We start from the raw sequence: 19,640 nt of genomic DNA on the forward strand, positions 1-19,640 counted from the left end.
GAAAATAAAACTAATAATTTTAACCAATCAGAAGACAGTAAAAACACCAAATTTATTTATTTCTGAATATTTTTAAAGATATAAGGATATTAAAATTATAGTTATAATATATGAATTAAAGTTTTTGTTTCTAAAACGTTATACATCAATCATGAAATATAATCCCTGTTATTACTACCTCACGTGTTTTGAATAAACGAGACAGTATATATAAAATACAAAAAGTTTTTAATTCAAAAATTAATTTGGAAATAATTTTCTGTTGAAAACTGCAAAAATAAGATTTATCCAACCGGATAAAATATTATAAATCTAAATTGCTAATTTGGGAAATTAAAAAAAAAAGGACAGGGTTGTTGCCGGCATTGAAAATCGAAATTTGTTTTCAATCTTTCCGGTCATAGTTTAAGCTAAATGAAAGGGAGAGATTTTATGTTGGATATTATCCTTGGAGCAATTGTTTTTTTCATAAGTTAGATTTACAACTATTTTATATGTTTTGCCTTACAGCTAGTTTCCTACTGCATGTAGGGTAAAACTTTGGTTGGCTTCCTTGCTTTGTTTGTATAAATGTTTATTTAAGCTTTGTAATTAAGATTGACATCTTCATATATAGGTATGTAAACCTGTATATATGATATTTAAATTCAATTGGACATTATCAAAATATAATTATACAAAATATACAAACAAAGCAAGCATCTAACTAAAGTGTTGATCTACATACATTAGGAAATTAGCTGTAAGCTTCAGTCAGATCAGGCGAAATGTTTATCATTTTTTCTTAAGACAATTTGAAATGAAACAAATGAAAAACGACAATGACCCTTTGTCATAATTATAAGATAAGCAGTATAAATAAATTTTAAATTCATTGCAAGATCGGACATTATTTTACGAGAATCATCCAGACATACCTTCTGAATACTAAATTTTTGAAAATTTTTAAAAATTGACATTAAAATTAGAAGGATCAAACCATAGGGAACATATATACTAAGTTTTAAATTGATAGGACTTCAACTTCATCAATAACTACCTTGACCAAAAACTTAAATCTGAAGTCATAATTAGACCGACGAACGAACGAACGAACGAACAGACGTACAGACCAGAAAACATAAATTGGACATAAAAATAACTTTCTCTCTATCTAATAACCCCGGTAACCTGTACACAATCGGCAAATGAAAGACAAAATCTAAGCATGTGAAAGAATAAAAAAAATGAAATGCTGATCGGCGCAAAAAAAGTAGAGATCAAATTTCATATTTTATTGTTTTTATTAGAACGAAGGTTAAATATAGTGTAGTATCTTTTGTGTCCATTTGTGTTAAATTTCCACAAGATATCAGCTCGACGCTCAACTCCTGTTTTCTTGGGAGACGTATTTTTAAGTGTACACCATGTTGGAATTCGTGAAAAACGCGAAATAGGACGTTATAATTTGACGTTTTTTCATTGCTAGAAACAACGTCATAGAGCTTTTATGTCACTATCAAGTTGCGTTAGTTGATGCGCATAAACAATAGGCTGTTTGGTCTTTAATGTTCCTGTCTAATAAAACCTACCATTCTGCATTAATATGTGATGTAGATATCATCTGTGGAAAATCATACATAGTTAAATTCCCCTCATCATCAACCATCAGGTTAAACTCATTAAAGTCCCCATGTATGACTCCACAATTCCCTAATCGTACAATTAGTTCCATAGAGTCACTGTACACTTGGGCTGGATCTCCTAATTCTCTAACTTGACACCTGTCATGACATATAAAGAGAATTGTTTGATTCTAAAATAATATCCATAATAGCATATATCATATAACATGACAGAAAGCTTATAAGTTTGATTACAATTGTTATCCTTCCATTATAGTATTCTGTCTAAGGCAACATCATTTTACGTCCCTTGTATGTTTGTTAGGCATAACTTTTAAAAGTATAAGTTGAGAATGGAAAGAATACACCAATTTGTGATGATTTTCATGTATCACTAGCGAAAGTTGTGATAAATGATGAAATTAACACATTTTTATAGGTGAAGATTAATATTGTAGATCTACACACAAAGATGACTCCATCCAACCGTGTGGACTTAAGCATTACAGTTATACTCATTAATAAGACAACGAATGTTGCCTTTTTCTTATACACTTAACTCTTTAAATTTGTTTATTTTCATAAATTCTAAAATAATTAATATTAAACTTACAGAGGATGTCCACTAAGTAACTCCATTATAACAGTATGTCTGTTGAAATCTATTGGTTTTGGTACTGGAAATTTTCTGTCATACAAAGCCTAAAAAAACAAAAAGTTTATAAACTCAAACTCTAGTGATTTAAGCATCTGTTGAAAGAAGTGATGAAATATTTTGTAATAGAAATATTTTAATGGTTTGAAACCTTATCAAATATATATATATAAAAAAGGGTTTTCATAGTATCAAAAGAAAGTGTAACAGTTTAAAACTTCGCTCACATTAATTCAAAACTTTTACCTTCACAAACCAAACATTGCTCCTTTGATGATCAAAATCACTCGAAAACTGATTTCTTCTCATAATTGAGAAAATATGCATTATGGCAAAAAAAGTATCTCGTACATTCAATTGTTCTTATATCTTATCTATTTCCCCTAAACTGCTTTATATTCCAAAATCAATAAATTTATTATAAACCTATAGCATCAAGTTTGGCAAGACATTACCTTCATGTAAGCAAACTCTTTCATGGCTGCCAGCCTGGAGAGGTATAACCATGATGCCTTGTTCCTATGTTTGTGGTAATCTCTCTTGTTCTTTAACTGTCTAAATGAAGTCCTTCCCAATCTAAATTAATATAAATATGAAATGGGTCTGATTGATTGATTGGTGATAACTTTTTTTCAGCAGTATATGTTTAATTAGGGATAAATAGAGACAAAAAATGTGACTAACACAAGAATCATATCAGGGGTAAAAAATCCACTAGCCTGACGACCAGGCCTCATGGTCATAAAACTTTCGAGCATGATTTTTGTACTCAGACTCAAAAATCAACCAATCAAATTGCTGGATTTCATGTTTTTTGAGCATGATTTTTGTGCTCCAAGCACTGAGCAAAGTTTTATGCCTTCAATGCCAGGACTACAGCAGTTTCCGCAAATACTTATGATAATTTAGATTAAATAAATAGATTAATAATCCAGTCACAAAGAAAACAGTTTAACAAGTCGAATATGTGCTTTTATTTTGACTTGCCCAATCAGCATCCCTCTTTTCAGAAAGTACAATATAAGACCTAAAACAGTTATTATTATTTCATTGCAAATAACTCGAGTACTTCTGTAAGGGTACTATAGAGTTACTTTAAAAGTAAAAGAGTGAAAACTTAATATTTCCTGTAAAGAAATTTTGTATTATAATTCTGAATTCATTTTGTAGATGATACATCTGCGTTTCCGGTTTTTATTCAAACTCGAAAGATGCATGTTGCATAGCATCAAATTTCTAGATAAAGTCATTAAAAACCTTTTCATTTGTCAACTTTTGCTTTACAAATCTCTTTAACCTTTCACATAACCCGTACGAATCGTTTTGTTGTTGCTGCAAATGAGCCATTTAAAAAATAAGCTCCACATGATTTTTAATCCCCATAACAATTACCAACAAGAATGTGTCCATAGTACATGGATGCCCCACTCGCACTATCATTTTCTATGTTCATTGGACCGTGAAATTGGGGTCAAAACTTTAATTTGGAATTGAAATTAGAAAGATCATATCATAGGGAACATATGTACTAAGTTTCAAGTTGATGTAACTTTAACTTCATCAAAAGCTACCTTGACCAAAAACTTTAACCTGAACTTTGCACTATCATTTTCTATGTTCAGTGGACCATGAAATTGGGGTCAAAACTATAATTTGGCAATAAAATTAGAAAGATCATATCATTGGGAACATGTGCACTTAAGTTTCAAGTTGATTGGACTTCAACTTCTTCAAAAACTACCTTGACCAAAAACTTTAACCTGAACGGACGAACGAACGGAGCCACAGACCAGAAAACATAATGCCCCTCTACTATCGTAGGTGGGGCATAAAAATAGCAAGAAAACTACATGGGGACTTTCATGACAGCTTTTGGTCATTCTCAACTGAAGGGGAGACCATGACCATGTTGAACAGATACATATGGCAATTATTGAAAATATTAATAATGAAAATTCAAATAAATATAAACAATGAATTAGCTTGTTCACTATTCCTTATATGGAGGGATGAAATACTTTCGATAGGTTACACTGTATGGTGTAGATACGGTTTGTGATGGTGAAAGTTCCTCCATCGTTCAATTTTCATCCATGGAGATCCCTGAAACATGATGATGTATGTGATAAAAATCATTCCAATCCTTTTTTATATACATGTACATGTATAGCAGTGGTCAAGGCTTGTACCAACTCGGGATTTGTCATCTCATTATTGCAGAGTTTTCAATGAAGATACATTTATCAATTAATTGAATATATTGGGTAATGTGATATTTTTTGTTGACATAATTTTTGGGTATCCGATTTGCTGAAGTCTACTGTACAACAGGTAATAAATACTTAGTTTATAAATTTGTTGTATGATACAGCAAAGTCTGAATTTGAAATGAATACTAGGGCTAGCAGGTCAGTTTTGATGGGCTATCAGTTCTTCTAACAGGGCTAGTAAACTCATGCTACATGTACCTATTAGCCCTGGGCTAGTAAGCTGTAACATCTTTTTTTTACCCCTGCATATATACATATACATTTAATGTAACTCACATAAATTGGGGATGTGCCCTTGGAAACAGGTGATACCCCTGCTTGCATATCATATAAAGCTATGAAGAGACATAACTAAGAAATGGTAAAAGTGACGCCACACAAATTTGTACTTGATCTGAGTTTTGTGGTAATAATTATTGTGTTGAAGTTGGTTGGGAAAAACTAAAGTAAGTGAACAGGTACAAAAATTCAGCATGTTTTCTAATTTGTATTGGGGCATTAAAATATAGTATATACCAATACACATAATTAACAGCGCCTGGTGATGTTTGATAGCCTGACCGGTTTCGGTCCATAAAGAACCTTCATCAGAGGCAGAATGGTGGATTAATGTTTGCACCCTATTTATATAGATTTGGTAACCGGCGGTTGGGTTAACCGGCGGTTGGGTTAACCGGCGGTTGAGTTAACCGGCGGTTGCGTTAACCGGCGGTTGAGTTAACCGGCGGTTGAGTTAACAGGCGGTTGAGTTAACCGATGAAAAATCCCAGTGGGATTTTCCATGGTTACAATTATCTATATTTAGCTAATGTTCATGTTACAGTAAACTTTTTGACATGTTACGGTAAACATTTTTACACTATACGGTAAACATGTGACCTGATGATATAACCATATTTGGGCTTTAGCATTGGATAACCGGTCAGGCTATCAAACATCACCAGGCGCTGTTAATTATGTGTATTGGTATATACTATATTTTTATGCTTTTACATTTTTTTCACTGATACACATAGTTAATATGGCTTCTACTAACGAAAGCTCCATGGAGCTAATGTGTTTAGAGACTACTTATGTCAGTACACCTTTCCTATATTGCCTATTGATTTTTCACTGGCATAGGACCTCTAAGCGTAAGCCTAGCGATTACCTGAAATTGATGTATATATGTAATACCTACATTACAAACTTAAGGTGTTGAAAACTTTCTAACGCTGAGGATTAATATTCATCTACCTTTGATCTTGAAAGGAGTACTAAAGGCTTAAATGAAGCATTCTCAATAAGAACCCCCCCCCCCCCTAAACCAAATTTTGTTTGGTTAGGGGGGGGGGTAATAGTTTTGACTTGATGTTTTGGTGTATCACAAACTAAAACGTCAAGACTGCATGACTACCATGAAATACTATTATTAGACTTGATATTTAGGTGTATCATAAGCCAAAGATCAAGACTGCATGACTTCCATGAATTACTATTTCAAGACTTGATATACAGGTGTATCATAAGCCTGAGGTCAAGACTGCATGACTACTAGGAAGTACTATTTCAAGACTTGATATTTAGGTGTATCATAAGCCAAATATTAAGATCACATAACTACCATGAAATACTATTCCAAGACTTGATATTTAGGTGGATCATAAGCCAAAGATCAAGACTAAATGATTACTATGTACTTCTTAAATTATTAAAACACCCTTTATCCAATGCTAAAGCCCAAATATGGTTATATCATCAGGTCACATGTTTACCGTATAGTGTAAAAATGTTTACCGTAACATGTCAAAAAGTTTACTGTAACATGAACATTAGCTAAATATAGATAATTGTAACCATGGAAAATCCCACTGGGATTTTTCACCGGTTAACTCAACCGCCGGTAGACTCAACCGCCGGTTAACTCAACCGCCTGTTAACTCAACCGCCGGTTAACTCAACCGCCGGTTAACGCAACCGCCGGTTAACTCAACCGCCGGTTAACGCAACCGCTGGTTAACTCAACCGCCGGTTAACCCAACCGCCGGTTAACCCAACCGCCGGTTAACTCAACCGCCGGTTACCATATCTATATAAATAGGGTGCAAACATTAATCCACCATTCTGCCTCTGATGAAGGTCCTTTATGGACCGAAACCGGTCAGGCTATCAAACATCACCAGGCGCTGTTAATTATGTGTATTGGTATATACTATATTTTTATGCTTTTACATTTTTTTCACTGATACACATAGTTAATATGGCTTCTACTAACGAAAGCTCCATGGAGCTAATGTGTTTAGAGACTACTTATGTCAGTACACCTTTCCTATATTGCCTCTTGTATTGGGGCATTACTCTGGAACATTAAAAGTGAAGCCACCAAAATTCAATCTTGATCTGCATTTTGAGGTATATAAAAGCATTCATTGTGTGTAAGTTTCATAACATTTGGTTGAGGCAAATTAAATTTAGAGAACAGAAACAGCAAATTCTGCAATTTTTCCATTTGTAAAGGGGCAACTCTAGAATATTAAAAGTGACACCACCAACATTTAAACTTGATCTGTGTTTTGTGGCAATAAGCATTGTGCATATGTTTCATTATATATGGTTGAGACAAATAGAGTTAGAACGGAAAAGATTTTTGGGACATATGGTCATTTCCCATAAATTTAATATTTCCAAGGGACATAACTCTTTAAAAAAAAGTTGATAGCCCATCTTTTTAGATCTTTATTTAGATATAGCTGTAAAAACCTATAGTGTTAGTGTATAGTGTATAAGAACATTCAGTCCTCCTTGATTTCATTGAGGCAAAATAATACATGCAAGACAATATATATAAACAAAAATACCTGTGAAATTTAGCTGCAAACTGATGATCTTCACTGTTTGCTATGATGTAAATATCTGTAAAATAAATAAAAGAGAATTCAAACTATAAAACAAATGATGAACTTGTTAAGTAGCAACATTTTCAATCAAATTTATGCAAATTATTTTATAAACTATTAAATATCAAATATCGAGATTTATATCTCCATTTTTTTGTTTTATTTAAAATTTTCTCCCTGAGCTTTTAGTATTTAGGCCCAAAATATTTTTCTGATTTTTTTTTTTTAATTCAAAGAGGCCCAAGTTCATTAAATAAATTTCAAGTCTTAATTTCCAAACCCGATAAAAAATATCATAAAAATAAGTAAACCATTTCTATCTAAAATCTTACTTATTTTCTTAAACAATAGTGACAAAAATCACTGCATTGCACAGTGCATTTATGCCACCAAAATTATTACTGATTCATAAGAAGATTTTTCCTGATTAAATTTTAACCCAAATATTTTTTAAAAATCCAAAGAAAACATATCTAGCAGTATTTCTTACCCGACTCTTTGCCAACACCAATCTGATTGCCAAGGGAATATACAGTCTCTCTACTGGCAAGTGCCTTCAATGCTAAATAGTCATAACCAGCTATCGTAAGTCTGTAACCTTCAGCTAACAAATACAAATTCAGTCATTAATAATATAATAATTTTTCAAGAGGAATAACTAAAGTTCCAACACCTCATAATCACAGCATCAGACTGATAATAAGATTGTGGCAAATACTTAATGCATGCTCAGGAAAGTATTTTGAGCCTCACTGACCATGCTTACTATTGATATAAATATATTTTATTTAGTTTGAAATTGGGTTTTTCCTGTTTGCTATTTGTACTAGTAATTATTTATAGATTGGAACTAGTATAACTAGTCCTGATACTGGTTCTGCAACAGTATGTACTATTTATAAAGTTTGATGCTAGGTGCATAAGGCATGAGGAAAGTTTTTGCAGTTTCTACGGGTGGTGTTTAATGGTACTATATAAAGTTAGCATTTAAATGTATTAATTTGTATTGAAGGTGCTCGCAGTTTCGTCGAATTGAAGTTGGTCACATTGGTATATATACAGTTGCTGTTATGTTTTTTATATGTACATGTGTTGGAAGTATTAGCCATGGAAAAAGAAACCATGCGAAAGAGGAACAATGTTATTTATTATACTTCACGTTAAAATGCCATATTTTGATTGGCTAAGACGAGGGTGTCAATTTACTCTATCACATGGCTGAGCGGGTGACAATTTTTTTGAATGTTACCCTCTCGGCTAGACCAATCAGAAATCGATAATTAAAGAACAATGAATTGAATTTACATCAAGGAATTAAATACAATGCTTAAGTTCTACGTTTTGGCTCAGATTTTATTATCGACTGTTAAAATAAATAAAATAAAACATCTTGCTTGACTTTTGTTGTTTTTTTTTCTAATGCCCGTAACGTTGTTATGAACGTGACGTCATAGAAAACATTTTTAAAATAAAAGTAATCTGTAAAAGCCATGATAGGACATTCAGTATAATAAATTAAATAACACATAGCTGAGAGGGTGATAGAGCAGATTGGAACCCCTCGAAAAGGCATTGTCAACCTTGGCTTCGCCGCGGTTGACAATGTTTTCTCGGGGTACCAATCTGCTCTATCACCCTCTCAGCTATGTGTTATTTATATAATGTCACGTATTTATACGTTGTTTAAATTGAAGAAATCTGTACAATAAAGTAAAATAAAATATTGTATTGAAAGAGAAAATAATATGTTACTGCCAGCAACTAATCCTATATCTGTGTTTGTCTTATTTATAGCCTATTGAATTTAAAGATTACTTTAAATTTGGAAGAGCAGGGCAAGGGAGAATTTTAATCAGGGTTTACACCCTTCAAGAAAACTTTCCTTAATATTTGGTAACCTCTAGGTTTTTTCTAAGTCTTGATCATTACAATTTTTGTCCTACAGTACCTTCATTTCTCAATAAATTTCTTAATCAAAATCTCAAACACTATTTGTAAATTCATAAGCTTATTAAAATCTTTTTATTTCATAGAATATTAAGTAATAACCATGTATAATTTCCTTATTTTCTCCCCATTTTTTGTATCAATAAACATGGTATATATATGAACTGATGTTTGACATCCATTTATCATGTTTATATATTAGTATAACAAGCTACTAAAGATATAAAGGTATTGAGGTGTATGATGAAAACAAGAAGCTATGTATATATATTTCAAATAACATAGCTTAACTATAGCTTCTAATAACACTTCTCTGTCATATTTACCTACCTTTTGCTACCAGCATGTTCATAAGCCACAAGTCTGTGTTTACATAATTCTCTCACCTTCTCTGTTGATATTTACCTACCTTTTCTACCAGCATGTTCATAACCCACCAGCCTGTGTTTGCATAGTTCCTAGTGTTGGATAATCGGTTGAAATTACCAATCGATTATCTATTACAATCGGTTGACAGCAACCAACTGACTATCGGTTATAATCGGATCATAACACCTTGCCCTCTTTTTTTAAAGGAAATCATGCATTTAGTCTCATTGTACTTGTCTAATGTGTATATCCATATCATTGCAGAGTTTATATACCAGTATTCATATTTGATCTTTTGTTTCCATTTCATATTCTGGCATAATTACTACTAAATTATAATTCTAGTACATTTGATAATTATCTATTTAGCAGTTAAAACAATGAATTAATAAGAATCAAGATTCATATTGAACATATTTTATCTCATAATTACCAACAGTGACACTAACATTTCTAAATTTCAATGGTGAAACTCGCAAAAAAAATTCAATAACATAGCTGTATGAACATTTGGATGCTTCAAATTAGGAAAAGATATATAAAGTTTTTTTTAACTTTTAGAAATTTAAAATTACCAGAAAAAAATAAAACAATGCATTTGCATTTTACAGTAAACATGGGTATTAAGCCAATGTTTGTTAATTCGTGTAGAACGCTTTTATTACTTTTGTAATCATTATTTTCTTTCATTAGACCACTTTCGACTCATCCGTCACCGGAAAAAACTTGTCAATTATACGCACCTTTTTCACCGTCATGTGTGCGTTTAGGGGCGTCGTCACTTCCTTCCAATGTTGAGCGAGTGGTTGGAAAACTATAATTCTATATTGTACGAAATTATTCGGCAAATTGAATTCTCAAAATTGACAATCAACACTGCTGTCATTGGGGAATTGTCAGTAAGTACCTACAGAGCAACAATTATTTCTAGTTTATCCTGCACAAAGACGATCACTAAGACGCTTGATGAACGTAAATAGTGCAGGGATACAGGCGACCCCCTCTATCTGGTAAATGACGTCATAAAGGCGTGCATAATTGACGAGTTTTTGCCGGTGACGGATGAACTCGAAAGTTGTCTATTGTGTCATTCGTGTGTCGAAACTTACAATTGCAAGAATGCGGAATTTTTACATAGTTGAACCGTATCAGATTCGTGATTGTTATATTTTTATAAATGGCAGACAAATTTCGGAAAATTTTCAAAAGTAAACGATGTTTGGCAAGCAATCTGGAAAGGAATATGACGTTTTTGATGCTACAAATGGATAACACATTAATAAAAGGCAACTTGCAACACGTTTTAATGAAGCAACGGAATTATTTTGTCTAAAATCAGAATTATTTGTACGCTCTCAAGTAACAAGTACCGGAATTGAAAGAAAGTATTTCATACAAAGTTATTAATCTTAAATACCATTCCATCAATCTGCAAATGCTTTTTGTCACGTTTATAAAGAAGGAAATTAGTTATTTCTTTAATTATAGGATGTATGACATTGTTACTGTCATCGACTGATATTTTTTGTTAATATTGTTTGACTGCGCATATGAAATGCAAACAATAAACGGACCGGAAGTTGACAAGCTCAAAGTCCGGAAACTTTAACGACAATCGATTGAACAAAATCCCAATCGATTATCGACATCGCCAGTCCCAACCAACTGATTTCCGACTTATTCCGATCATCGGAACAACACTAATAGTTCCCTCACCTTCTCTGTTTATATTTACCTACCTTTTCTAACAGCATGTTCATAAGCCACAAGTCTGTGTTTACATAAATCTCTCAATACTTTATGGCATCCCCCTCCGTGTAGATGTGCAATCGAAGCAATCAGTGGAGTTGGTACAATCTCATGCCACCAGTCTGTGTTAACATAATTCTCCCAACTTCTCTGTTTATATGTACCTACCTTTTCTACCAGCCTGTGTTTGCATAGTTCCCTCACCTTCTCTGTTTATATTTACCTACCTTTTCTAACAGCATGTTCATAAGCCACCAGCCTGTGTTTACATAATTCTCCCAACTTCTCTGTTTATATGTACCTACCTTTTCTACCAGCCTGTGTTTGCATAGTTCCCTCACCTTCTCTGTTTATATTTACCTACCTTTTCTAACAGCATGTTCATATTAAAGCCACCAGCCTGTGTTTACATAATTCTCCCAACTTCTCTATTGATATTTACCTACCTTTTCTACCAGCATGTTCATAACCCACCAGCCTGTGTTTACATAATTCTCCCAACTTCTCTGTTTATATTTACCTACCTTTTCTACCAGCATGTTCATAAGCCACAAGTCTATGTTTACATAATTCTCTCAATACTTTATGGCATCCCCCTCCGTGTAGATGTGCAATCGAAGCAATCAGTGGAGTTGGTACAATCTCATGATTCTTTAATCCCATTTCAACCTACAAACAGAAATAAAGATTTCTTCAAAATAAATGTGGAATGTATTGCTCGTATACAGATGAGTTTTGATGTACATGTATATATACAGACAGTGGACTTACCTAAATGAGTGATTTTTAAATCGCTGGATTAAAGTAACATCATATAAACAAAATAGGTGGAGAAAGTATACAAATGGGATTAATTAGATAAAAGTGTTAAGGAAATGAATATTCAAACATAAATAGGAACGTCATACATGTACATGTCATATCCTAAAAAAATATGTAACGAATGAACTATATATATTGACATGAAGGTTTGCATGGATTATAAACAATAATTTTTTTTAAATAAGTGCGACTTGAACCTTGGTCACAATTGCAATACAAAGCATTTCCGCCAAAAACTCGATTTTAGTGAACATTATTCATGCGTTCAGGGGCATCGTCACTTCTGTTCCAATGTTGCACGAATTATTCTTCAAATTAAATTCTTATAATTGACAATCAGCTGTGTCAATAGGGAATTGTAATTATTAAGTACTTACACACATTATTTCTAGTTTATCCTGCACAATGACGATCACTATCTGGTAAATGACGTCATAAGACTCATAAAAGTTCGCATAATTGAAGATTTTTTTGCGGCGACATATGAACTTGACAGTGGTCTATCATTTTGAAATAGGAAAAATCCGTAGCTATATGGTCCACAACATCAAGTAGAAAAAAAAAACATAAGGACTTAAGAGCTACAATTCGGCAGCTAGGCCCAGGTATACTTTGACGATGGCAGAAGATATTTTAACAATAGGTGGGATCGTTGGATGGTGGAGGGAGATAATGTAATCATTGTGTTGCGCCACAAGGGGTGCTGATAACTTCAACAATACATTTTTGTACATAATACTGGCAGGCAATACAGTCTGATTCATGTGGGGACAAAGTTGCATATTGCAGTAGAAAATTCAATAAAATAAAATCATTAAAAAAAATCTATGACTTCATAACTTAAATAACGTCACAGCTAACAACCCTAACAACAGAACCAAAATCGGAAACGTTACGGTATTTCCGTTTCTCTTTTTAACATGTTTGGTTTAAAATCATACAGACTTCGTCCCCATTCACAGGTACAGTACAGTTCAAGAGTACCAACTCTCCCACACCCTACACCGAGGAAAATGTCGGAGCCACTCCGACAAACTCCGATATTCCTCCCAAAATGTTGGGAGGAATTTGGGAGTAATCTCTCCCAAAATCAGGTAAATGTTTATTGTGATAACGACCTCACTCTCTACACCGAGGAATTAATTGCCCTTATCCTACAATTTGATCTATACCGGCACAAGACTGAATGGGTAATTGGATTACCTGACAGGTAAAGGTTGAAGTAATATAGAGTTATATTTCTGGTCTACTGTACCAGTTTAAGTGTCAAACAGGTGTATAATTTTAAATGTCTTTTATACTAATTAAATTTCATTTGAGGTAATAAAAACTAAAGTCAAAATATTTTCGTATTTTTTGTTAGCCCATCTAAAAATATCTTAACCTTAATGTACTTGCTTTAAAAAAAAAAACGATTATAAAATATAGCGGAATATGTGAAAAACAAAATATTCTACTTCAAAGTTAAAGTCTTTATTTAAAAATTATAAGTCTAAAAGTTTTATATATGCAAGTAAAAAGGAAAATTTATTCACCATTCATTAGACAAAATGATTGCCCCGTATTAATTGTGTAAATCTACGGCATTTTCTTTTTACGATTATCTAATTGCTGGAATGAATAAAAGATTTAAAAGCAAAATGTTGTTGTTAATTCTTTCAATTGTATTTAAGTTTTATAAAAAATGAAAACTACTTAATTTTGACCTCGATGTCTTCACCAGTAAATTAATATTTTATTTACGAAATGAGCATACTTGTGTAAAAATAACTTTCGCTAAATTAATCTGAGCAGTTAAATAAAATTACGTGTTTGAAAGTTTTGTATATTCAAGTAAAAAGGAAAATATTATTCACCATTCGTTATGCTTAACAATTACGGCATTTTCGTTTTACGATTTGTTGGCACAAGGAATTGTATATTTAAAAGGAATTCCTTTTAAATATACAATTCCTTGGTTGGCAGTACAGCAGAATAATAATACATTTCCGTTACAACAGGAATACTTCCAGCTGCATTAATTCGTCTTTGTTTAATATTAACTTTCGCACAATGAATGTAAATTTGTGTATTTTCAACAAAAGATTTTAAAAACAACTATTTGCCGTGCGAAGACAATTCCACGATACACATCTCAGTTATCAACAGTTTGGGTTGAACTTGAACTTGACTTACTTAACAATGTTAAATGCTAAAAATAGTTAACATCAATGTTATCCACAGCACGAGTTTTTTAAAGGGCGGGAAAAAATATCGCGTACTAGTAAACTCAGGTGACCTTTCTGGCCGACCGTGGGAAAGTCCATTCAAGGTTTCTAAAGTTGCAGAACGACATTTTTGTGCAATCGTATTGAGGATCCAGAAGGTCCTTTTACAATTGATTTATCGGGAAAATATCATTCTTATCCGAATAAACGTGAACACATTTTTAACTATTTGAATTTTAATGTTTTATCTTTCAAAAAAGAAAGTACAATGTACATTAGTTATATGTCCATGGTCAATAATATAGATTTACAGTTGGTGATGTATTAATTGAAATTATGATGGAAATTGTCCGGGTGACTGATTGTATTCAAATGACAATAATCATGATAATACGATAAAGAAATGCCAATTGTAGGCGGTTGGGAAATTTTGAAAATAAAATGATGACTGATTTAACTGGAATCAGGGGTGTGGAAATATTTGTTGTGAGCACTTGTCCCCGGGCAAGTGAAACCTAAAATTTTACTTGTCCGGAAAAAAATTTACTTGCCCTGATGATCCCAATAAATATTGAAGTATTTCTTGTTTTATGTAGCTAATATATGATTTTTACTTAGCACTGTTGTGCATCACAAACAAATGAAATCCATTTGTTTATATGTGTAAAAAATAAGAAAAGTAGGATAGGGTTAACATCAATTGGACAGAAAACTAACAGCAAACCAACCAATGAAATGACATGTATAAAAGGACAATTTTGCAGCAGTTTTTGAATAAAAATTGAAGCCAGTAATATACTAAATTTGAGGACAGTGATTGAAGAAATATAAACTAAATAATAGATAAACTATTGATTTCGTGGTGTTTCTCTCAACTGACACACTTGTTTTTTCTTGATTATTTATTATTGTCTTGATTATTTATTATAGTCTTGATGGACAATTAAGCGTCCCTTCGGTCTTCTTTTTACCACTTTGACAACAAATAATGTTGATCTTTCATCTATAAATAAGACAAAAACTTAATTTATTTTCCGAATTTCCATAGATAACCAGGGGCAATTTGATATTCACGATGTCTGAAATTTTCGCTTCCGTTTTTTTTTTTAAATACTCTGTGTCCTCCATTTACATTTAAGGTTTTCTACTCGACTCATGACTCTTTTTGTCTTGCTTGCCCAGCTTTTTATTAAGTATTTGGGCAGGAATTCGCTAGTGAAATTTTAGGGTCAATAGAGTTTATCCAATTAAAAAATAAAGAAATCATGCAAATTTGGAGAATAAACATTGTTTAAATATCAAAGTGGGTTAGTCTTTATTGCCAAATGCAAAAAAATTGGATCCAATTGAAAAAATCAACAAAAAATCAGCACTTGTTAAGTGCTGGCAGTTGAAAACTGTAGACAAAAAGTGTGACATTTCTGCAGTGGCAAAACCCCTAGCCATATTCAGAATATGCCTGAAGAATTGTTCTACTATAATAGTTGAAAATCAACTGCAAAATGATCGGTCTATCATTTAGAAACCCCATTTTGTACAGAATCCGATTATTGCTGCAAATAAAATACGTTTGAAAATGGACAAGTGCATGTAACTTTTCGTGTCAACAAATGTTACATGCACCTTTTCATTAGCTGATTAGCTTTGGAAACAAGTTATTGGTCCAGCATGGCAAATTTTGAAAGCTGTCAACAATGGGTACAATTTGGATTTCATGATTTTTATCAATCAACTGAAGTTTGAAAAATATAGAAGGTAAGAAAATTTATTTCATTTTCGTGTCAATACTGCCCAATAATACTCATCTTTTTATAACAGTTGCATACTTTTTATAGTAAGCATTACCATAATTATTTTTTTCACATTTCAACCCACTGACAATTACATTAAAATGTGGCTTTGCCATCTTTCACACTTGGCATCTACCAGTGATCAAGCAGATGATAAGAGAGTGGGACCAGGTTAATCTGACCTCACAATGAAGTGTTACATGCACTTTCTGTGTAAATTAGGTTCTTTGATAATGATGTGTGACTTGCTTTGCAATTTTGTCAAAAAATATAAGTTTATCTTGTATTTAAACAGGTTTGACCCTTACGATATTCATTTTATTGCTGGAGAGATATCTGTACATAACATTGACACGAAAATATTTACCAAGGAAAGGTGTCTATGATACATGCAAAAGCTTTTTTTTGTACGGTTTGCCTTATCAATCTAATTTATTACATGAAATACCACAGATTAATTGCCAATTTGATTAACTAGTACTTGTATTCATTCTCAGCATTATAAAGATAACTGGCCACTTAATTTGAAAACATAAAATGTAACATTGACACCAGAATAAAAACAATATTACTTTATTACACTTAAAGCATAATTGGCCAGTGCATAATATTAAATCAAATGTAAATTTATGCTGAATTCTAAACAGAGAAGTTGTTGATCTTTCTTGATTTCTAGACTTTATAATATTTACTTGTAATTCTTATCGTTTAAAGGCATGTAACATTGACACATCTTCTGCGTCCAGGTTACATGCTACAACCTAATAAATGTGCATACAATTATTCAATCAATAAAATCTTGTTGAAATTTAAATTTGCTTCATTAAAATGATATTAAAGAAATAAATGAGTTTTAATTATTTGTGTTTATTTTTTTCCTGATTGACCAGCAATTTTTCCTCATCATTTGTTGGTGTTCCTGTCAATGTTACATACATAACCCAGAATTATAATGTTTTAAAAGCATTGATTTCCAAACCTCTGTTATGAGCTTTAAAATGAGTTTATCTGAGTTTATAAATGACTAACATCTGAAATATTGTCATCACACAATTTCTTTGATGCTCCTATGTTAACTTTATGAGTAACATGGACTACGATTTTTGTATCAGGTCTTTTTTGTGTTACATGAGAAGATTTTACTGTGTTAAAATCAACAGTTAATCTAAATTTTAATATTCAAAGTTATTATTATGATACTTATTTTAATCAAAGCCTGAAAGGCTGTAAAAGCAATTGCTGCCATGTTTATGTTTTGGGGACTTTTTTTTCATCCACATATATTTAAGAATTAAACATGACAGGAGTGTTGTCTAGTGAGAATTAAGAAGGTTTTAACTTTATATCAATTAAAGACTTCAGCAGAAAGTCATTTTTAATATGTTTTATATTTCACAAGGAGACAACACGTTTACCAGGCTAAAGTTGGGGTCAAATATACATGTGCTGAAACATATAACTCCAAGAGAAATTATTATGGATTATCCCCTAGTAGCGTTTGTAACTGGGCAATAATTTCCTTTATTGATTTAATTTTCATAATTAATTTAAATTTTACCATTCAGTTAAAACATTTCAACTTTCCAGACGCAAATGTTGAAAAACGGGAAAGAAACAAAATATTTTACAAGACATAAACATGTAAAAAATAAATATATATTTCAGCTGACTAAAAATATTTTCATAATGTTACTTTGTCATCATTTCTTAAAAACTAAGTCCCCAACATTATTGCTCAGTTGATATGTGTCATCCTAATGCGGTACGAGATAACTATAATTCTCATGCAATCCCAAAAAGAGGGGCCATCACAGACAAACATGACATTAAATCGTCATTATACGAACAAGAACAAACAGCTCTAAGTTGCTTTGATATTTATCCAATTTTCAGGAAACATTGTGAAAATGATCTTCAATATTTCGAAAACATGTGAAATAAAATTGCAAAGTTTAACACGGTGGACCGTCGAGGGTCAACAAACGTAGTAGACTCGTCCATTGGAAAGACGAGGATAATGGTTTCATCATTTGTCATGCATACCCAGTTTTGAATATGATATCCAAAAAGGATGTACTTTTTTTAGTCTATGAAACTAGAAAATTCCAAATTGTAAATATCTCTTCATCTGGACTTGGCATCTATCACGTTTGGACGGGTCCATTTCATTAGTAAGGTGATCGATAAATCTTACGGAGTTATGACATAAAAGGAAAACAAACTTATTGTTATGTGTTTTAACAAGGGTTTCGTTCCTTATATTATTTGCGCAAACAAATCAACAAAATAGGTCAGTTAACTTTGTCTATTTTTAGATTACAGGTAATCATTTGACACTACGTATAACCTGATAACCTGTGTAGTGATTTTGATTTTACGATAAATTTATGAATGAACGACAATTTTATGAATGAACAAGAGCACCTGACCTCTTTCTTAAAAAAACACCAATTAAACATATAAAACTGTATATTATAAAAGATAATTCAGTCAAATTTTCAATACTAAATCAACAACTGAAATGATTCCATATTTTGTTGAAACATCGTACGAACGGAAAACGGAATCGCAGGTATAGAATTGCATTTTTTTCACTCGGACGTCTATGTTTTTTGATAGTCAAACGGTTGTCCCCCTAAATACAAAAATACATCTACAAGAACGTATGCTGAAACTTCTTAAATCCACTAACGTTTTTCAAAAGTTTCAAGCTATGTATTGCATTAGAAAACATACATAGGTGTTTAAGAATGACAGACCAGGAGTCTGGTTAACAAAATACTATGGCTTGATCTGGGCGGAGTCTCTGATCTGGGTCACAAAGATGGCCATACGCGACGGCATGAAAGCAATTGCTTTAAAAAATAATGTATAAAGTAAACCCAAATTAAACTTTTTTTTCATTAAGAAATTGTGTATGTAACATTGACAGAGTCTATTATTTAGACTTTTACATGTTCAGGCCAGTGTTACATGCGTAAACAAAATTTACTGCCATATGGAGCTATTATCTTATTTTTATTTTACAAAATTAAAGCGTTTTCATGTTTTCCTGTTTAATTTCTTTTTTAACACTAGTTAGTAACATTGACAACAATATTTTGTGTCAAGATTATTTTATGTTACATGCAAAGGTATTACTTCCTTAAAGTCAGACATTTATATAACATTTTATAACCTAAATGATTAATTAGATATTACTGGGCAGCAATTATATTATTTCTCCAAAGTTGACTATTAAGCACACCACTTATATCTTCTGGTCTTCATGTATGTAACATTGACATACAACCTTTTACTTTTCTGTCAATGTTACAAGCATGAACAGAACTGATAACATTTACTAACTCC

General features: G+C 32.1%; 1 protein-coding gene across 1 annotated transcript in view; it reads right to left on the bottom strand.

The window, feature by feature from the left end:
- Positions 1-19,640, bottom strand: part of LOC134714870 (serine/threonine-protein kinase RIO2-like) — a 28,781-nt gene that overhangs the window by 4,532 nt on the left and 4,609 nt on the right. Inside the window, exons 2-7 of the mRNA XM_063576519.1 lie at positions 11,995-12,139; positions 7,896-8,009; positions 7,367-7,421; positions 2,715-2,835; positions 2,218-2,306; positions 1,572-1,763 (exon numbers count right to left, since the gene is read on the bottom strand). Of these exons, the coding sequence (XP_063432589.1) occupies positions 1,572-1,763; positions 2,218-2,306; positions 2,715-2,835; positions 7,367-7,421; positions 7,896-8,009; positions 11,995-12,139 (716 nt within the window). The remainder of the gene's footprint in view (positions 1-1,571; positions 1,764-2,217; positions 2,307-2,714; positions 2,836-7,366; positions 7,422-7,895; positions 8,010-11,994; positions 12,140-19,640) is intronic.

Source organism: Mytilus trossulus, chromosome 4 (genome assembly GCF_036588685.1).
Source record: "Mytilus trossulus isolate FHL-02 chromosome 4, PNRI_Mtr1.1.1.hap1, whole genome shotgun sequence".
Lineage (NCBI taxonomy): Eukaryota > Metazoa > Mollusca > Bivalvia > Mytilida > Mytilidae > Mytilus > Mytilus trossulus.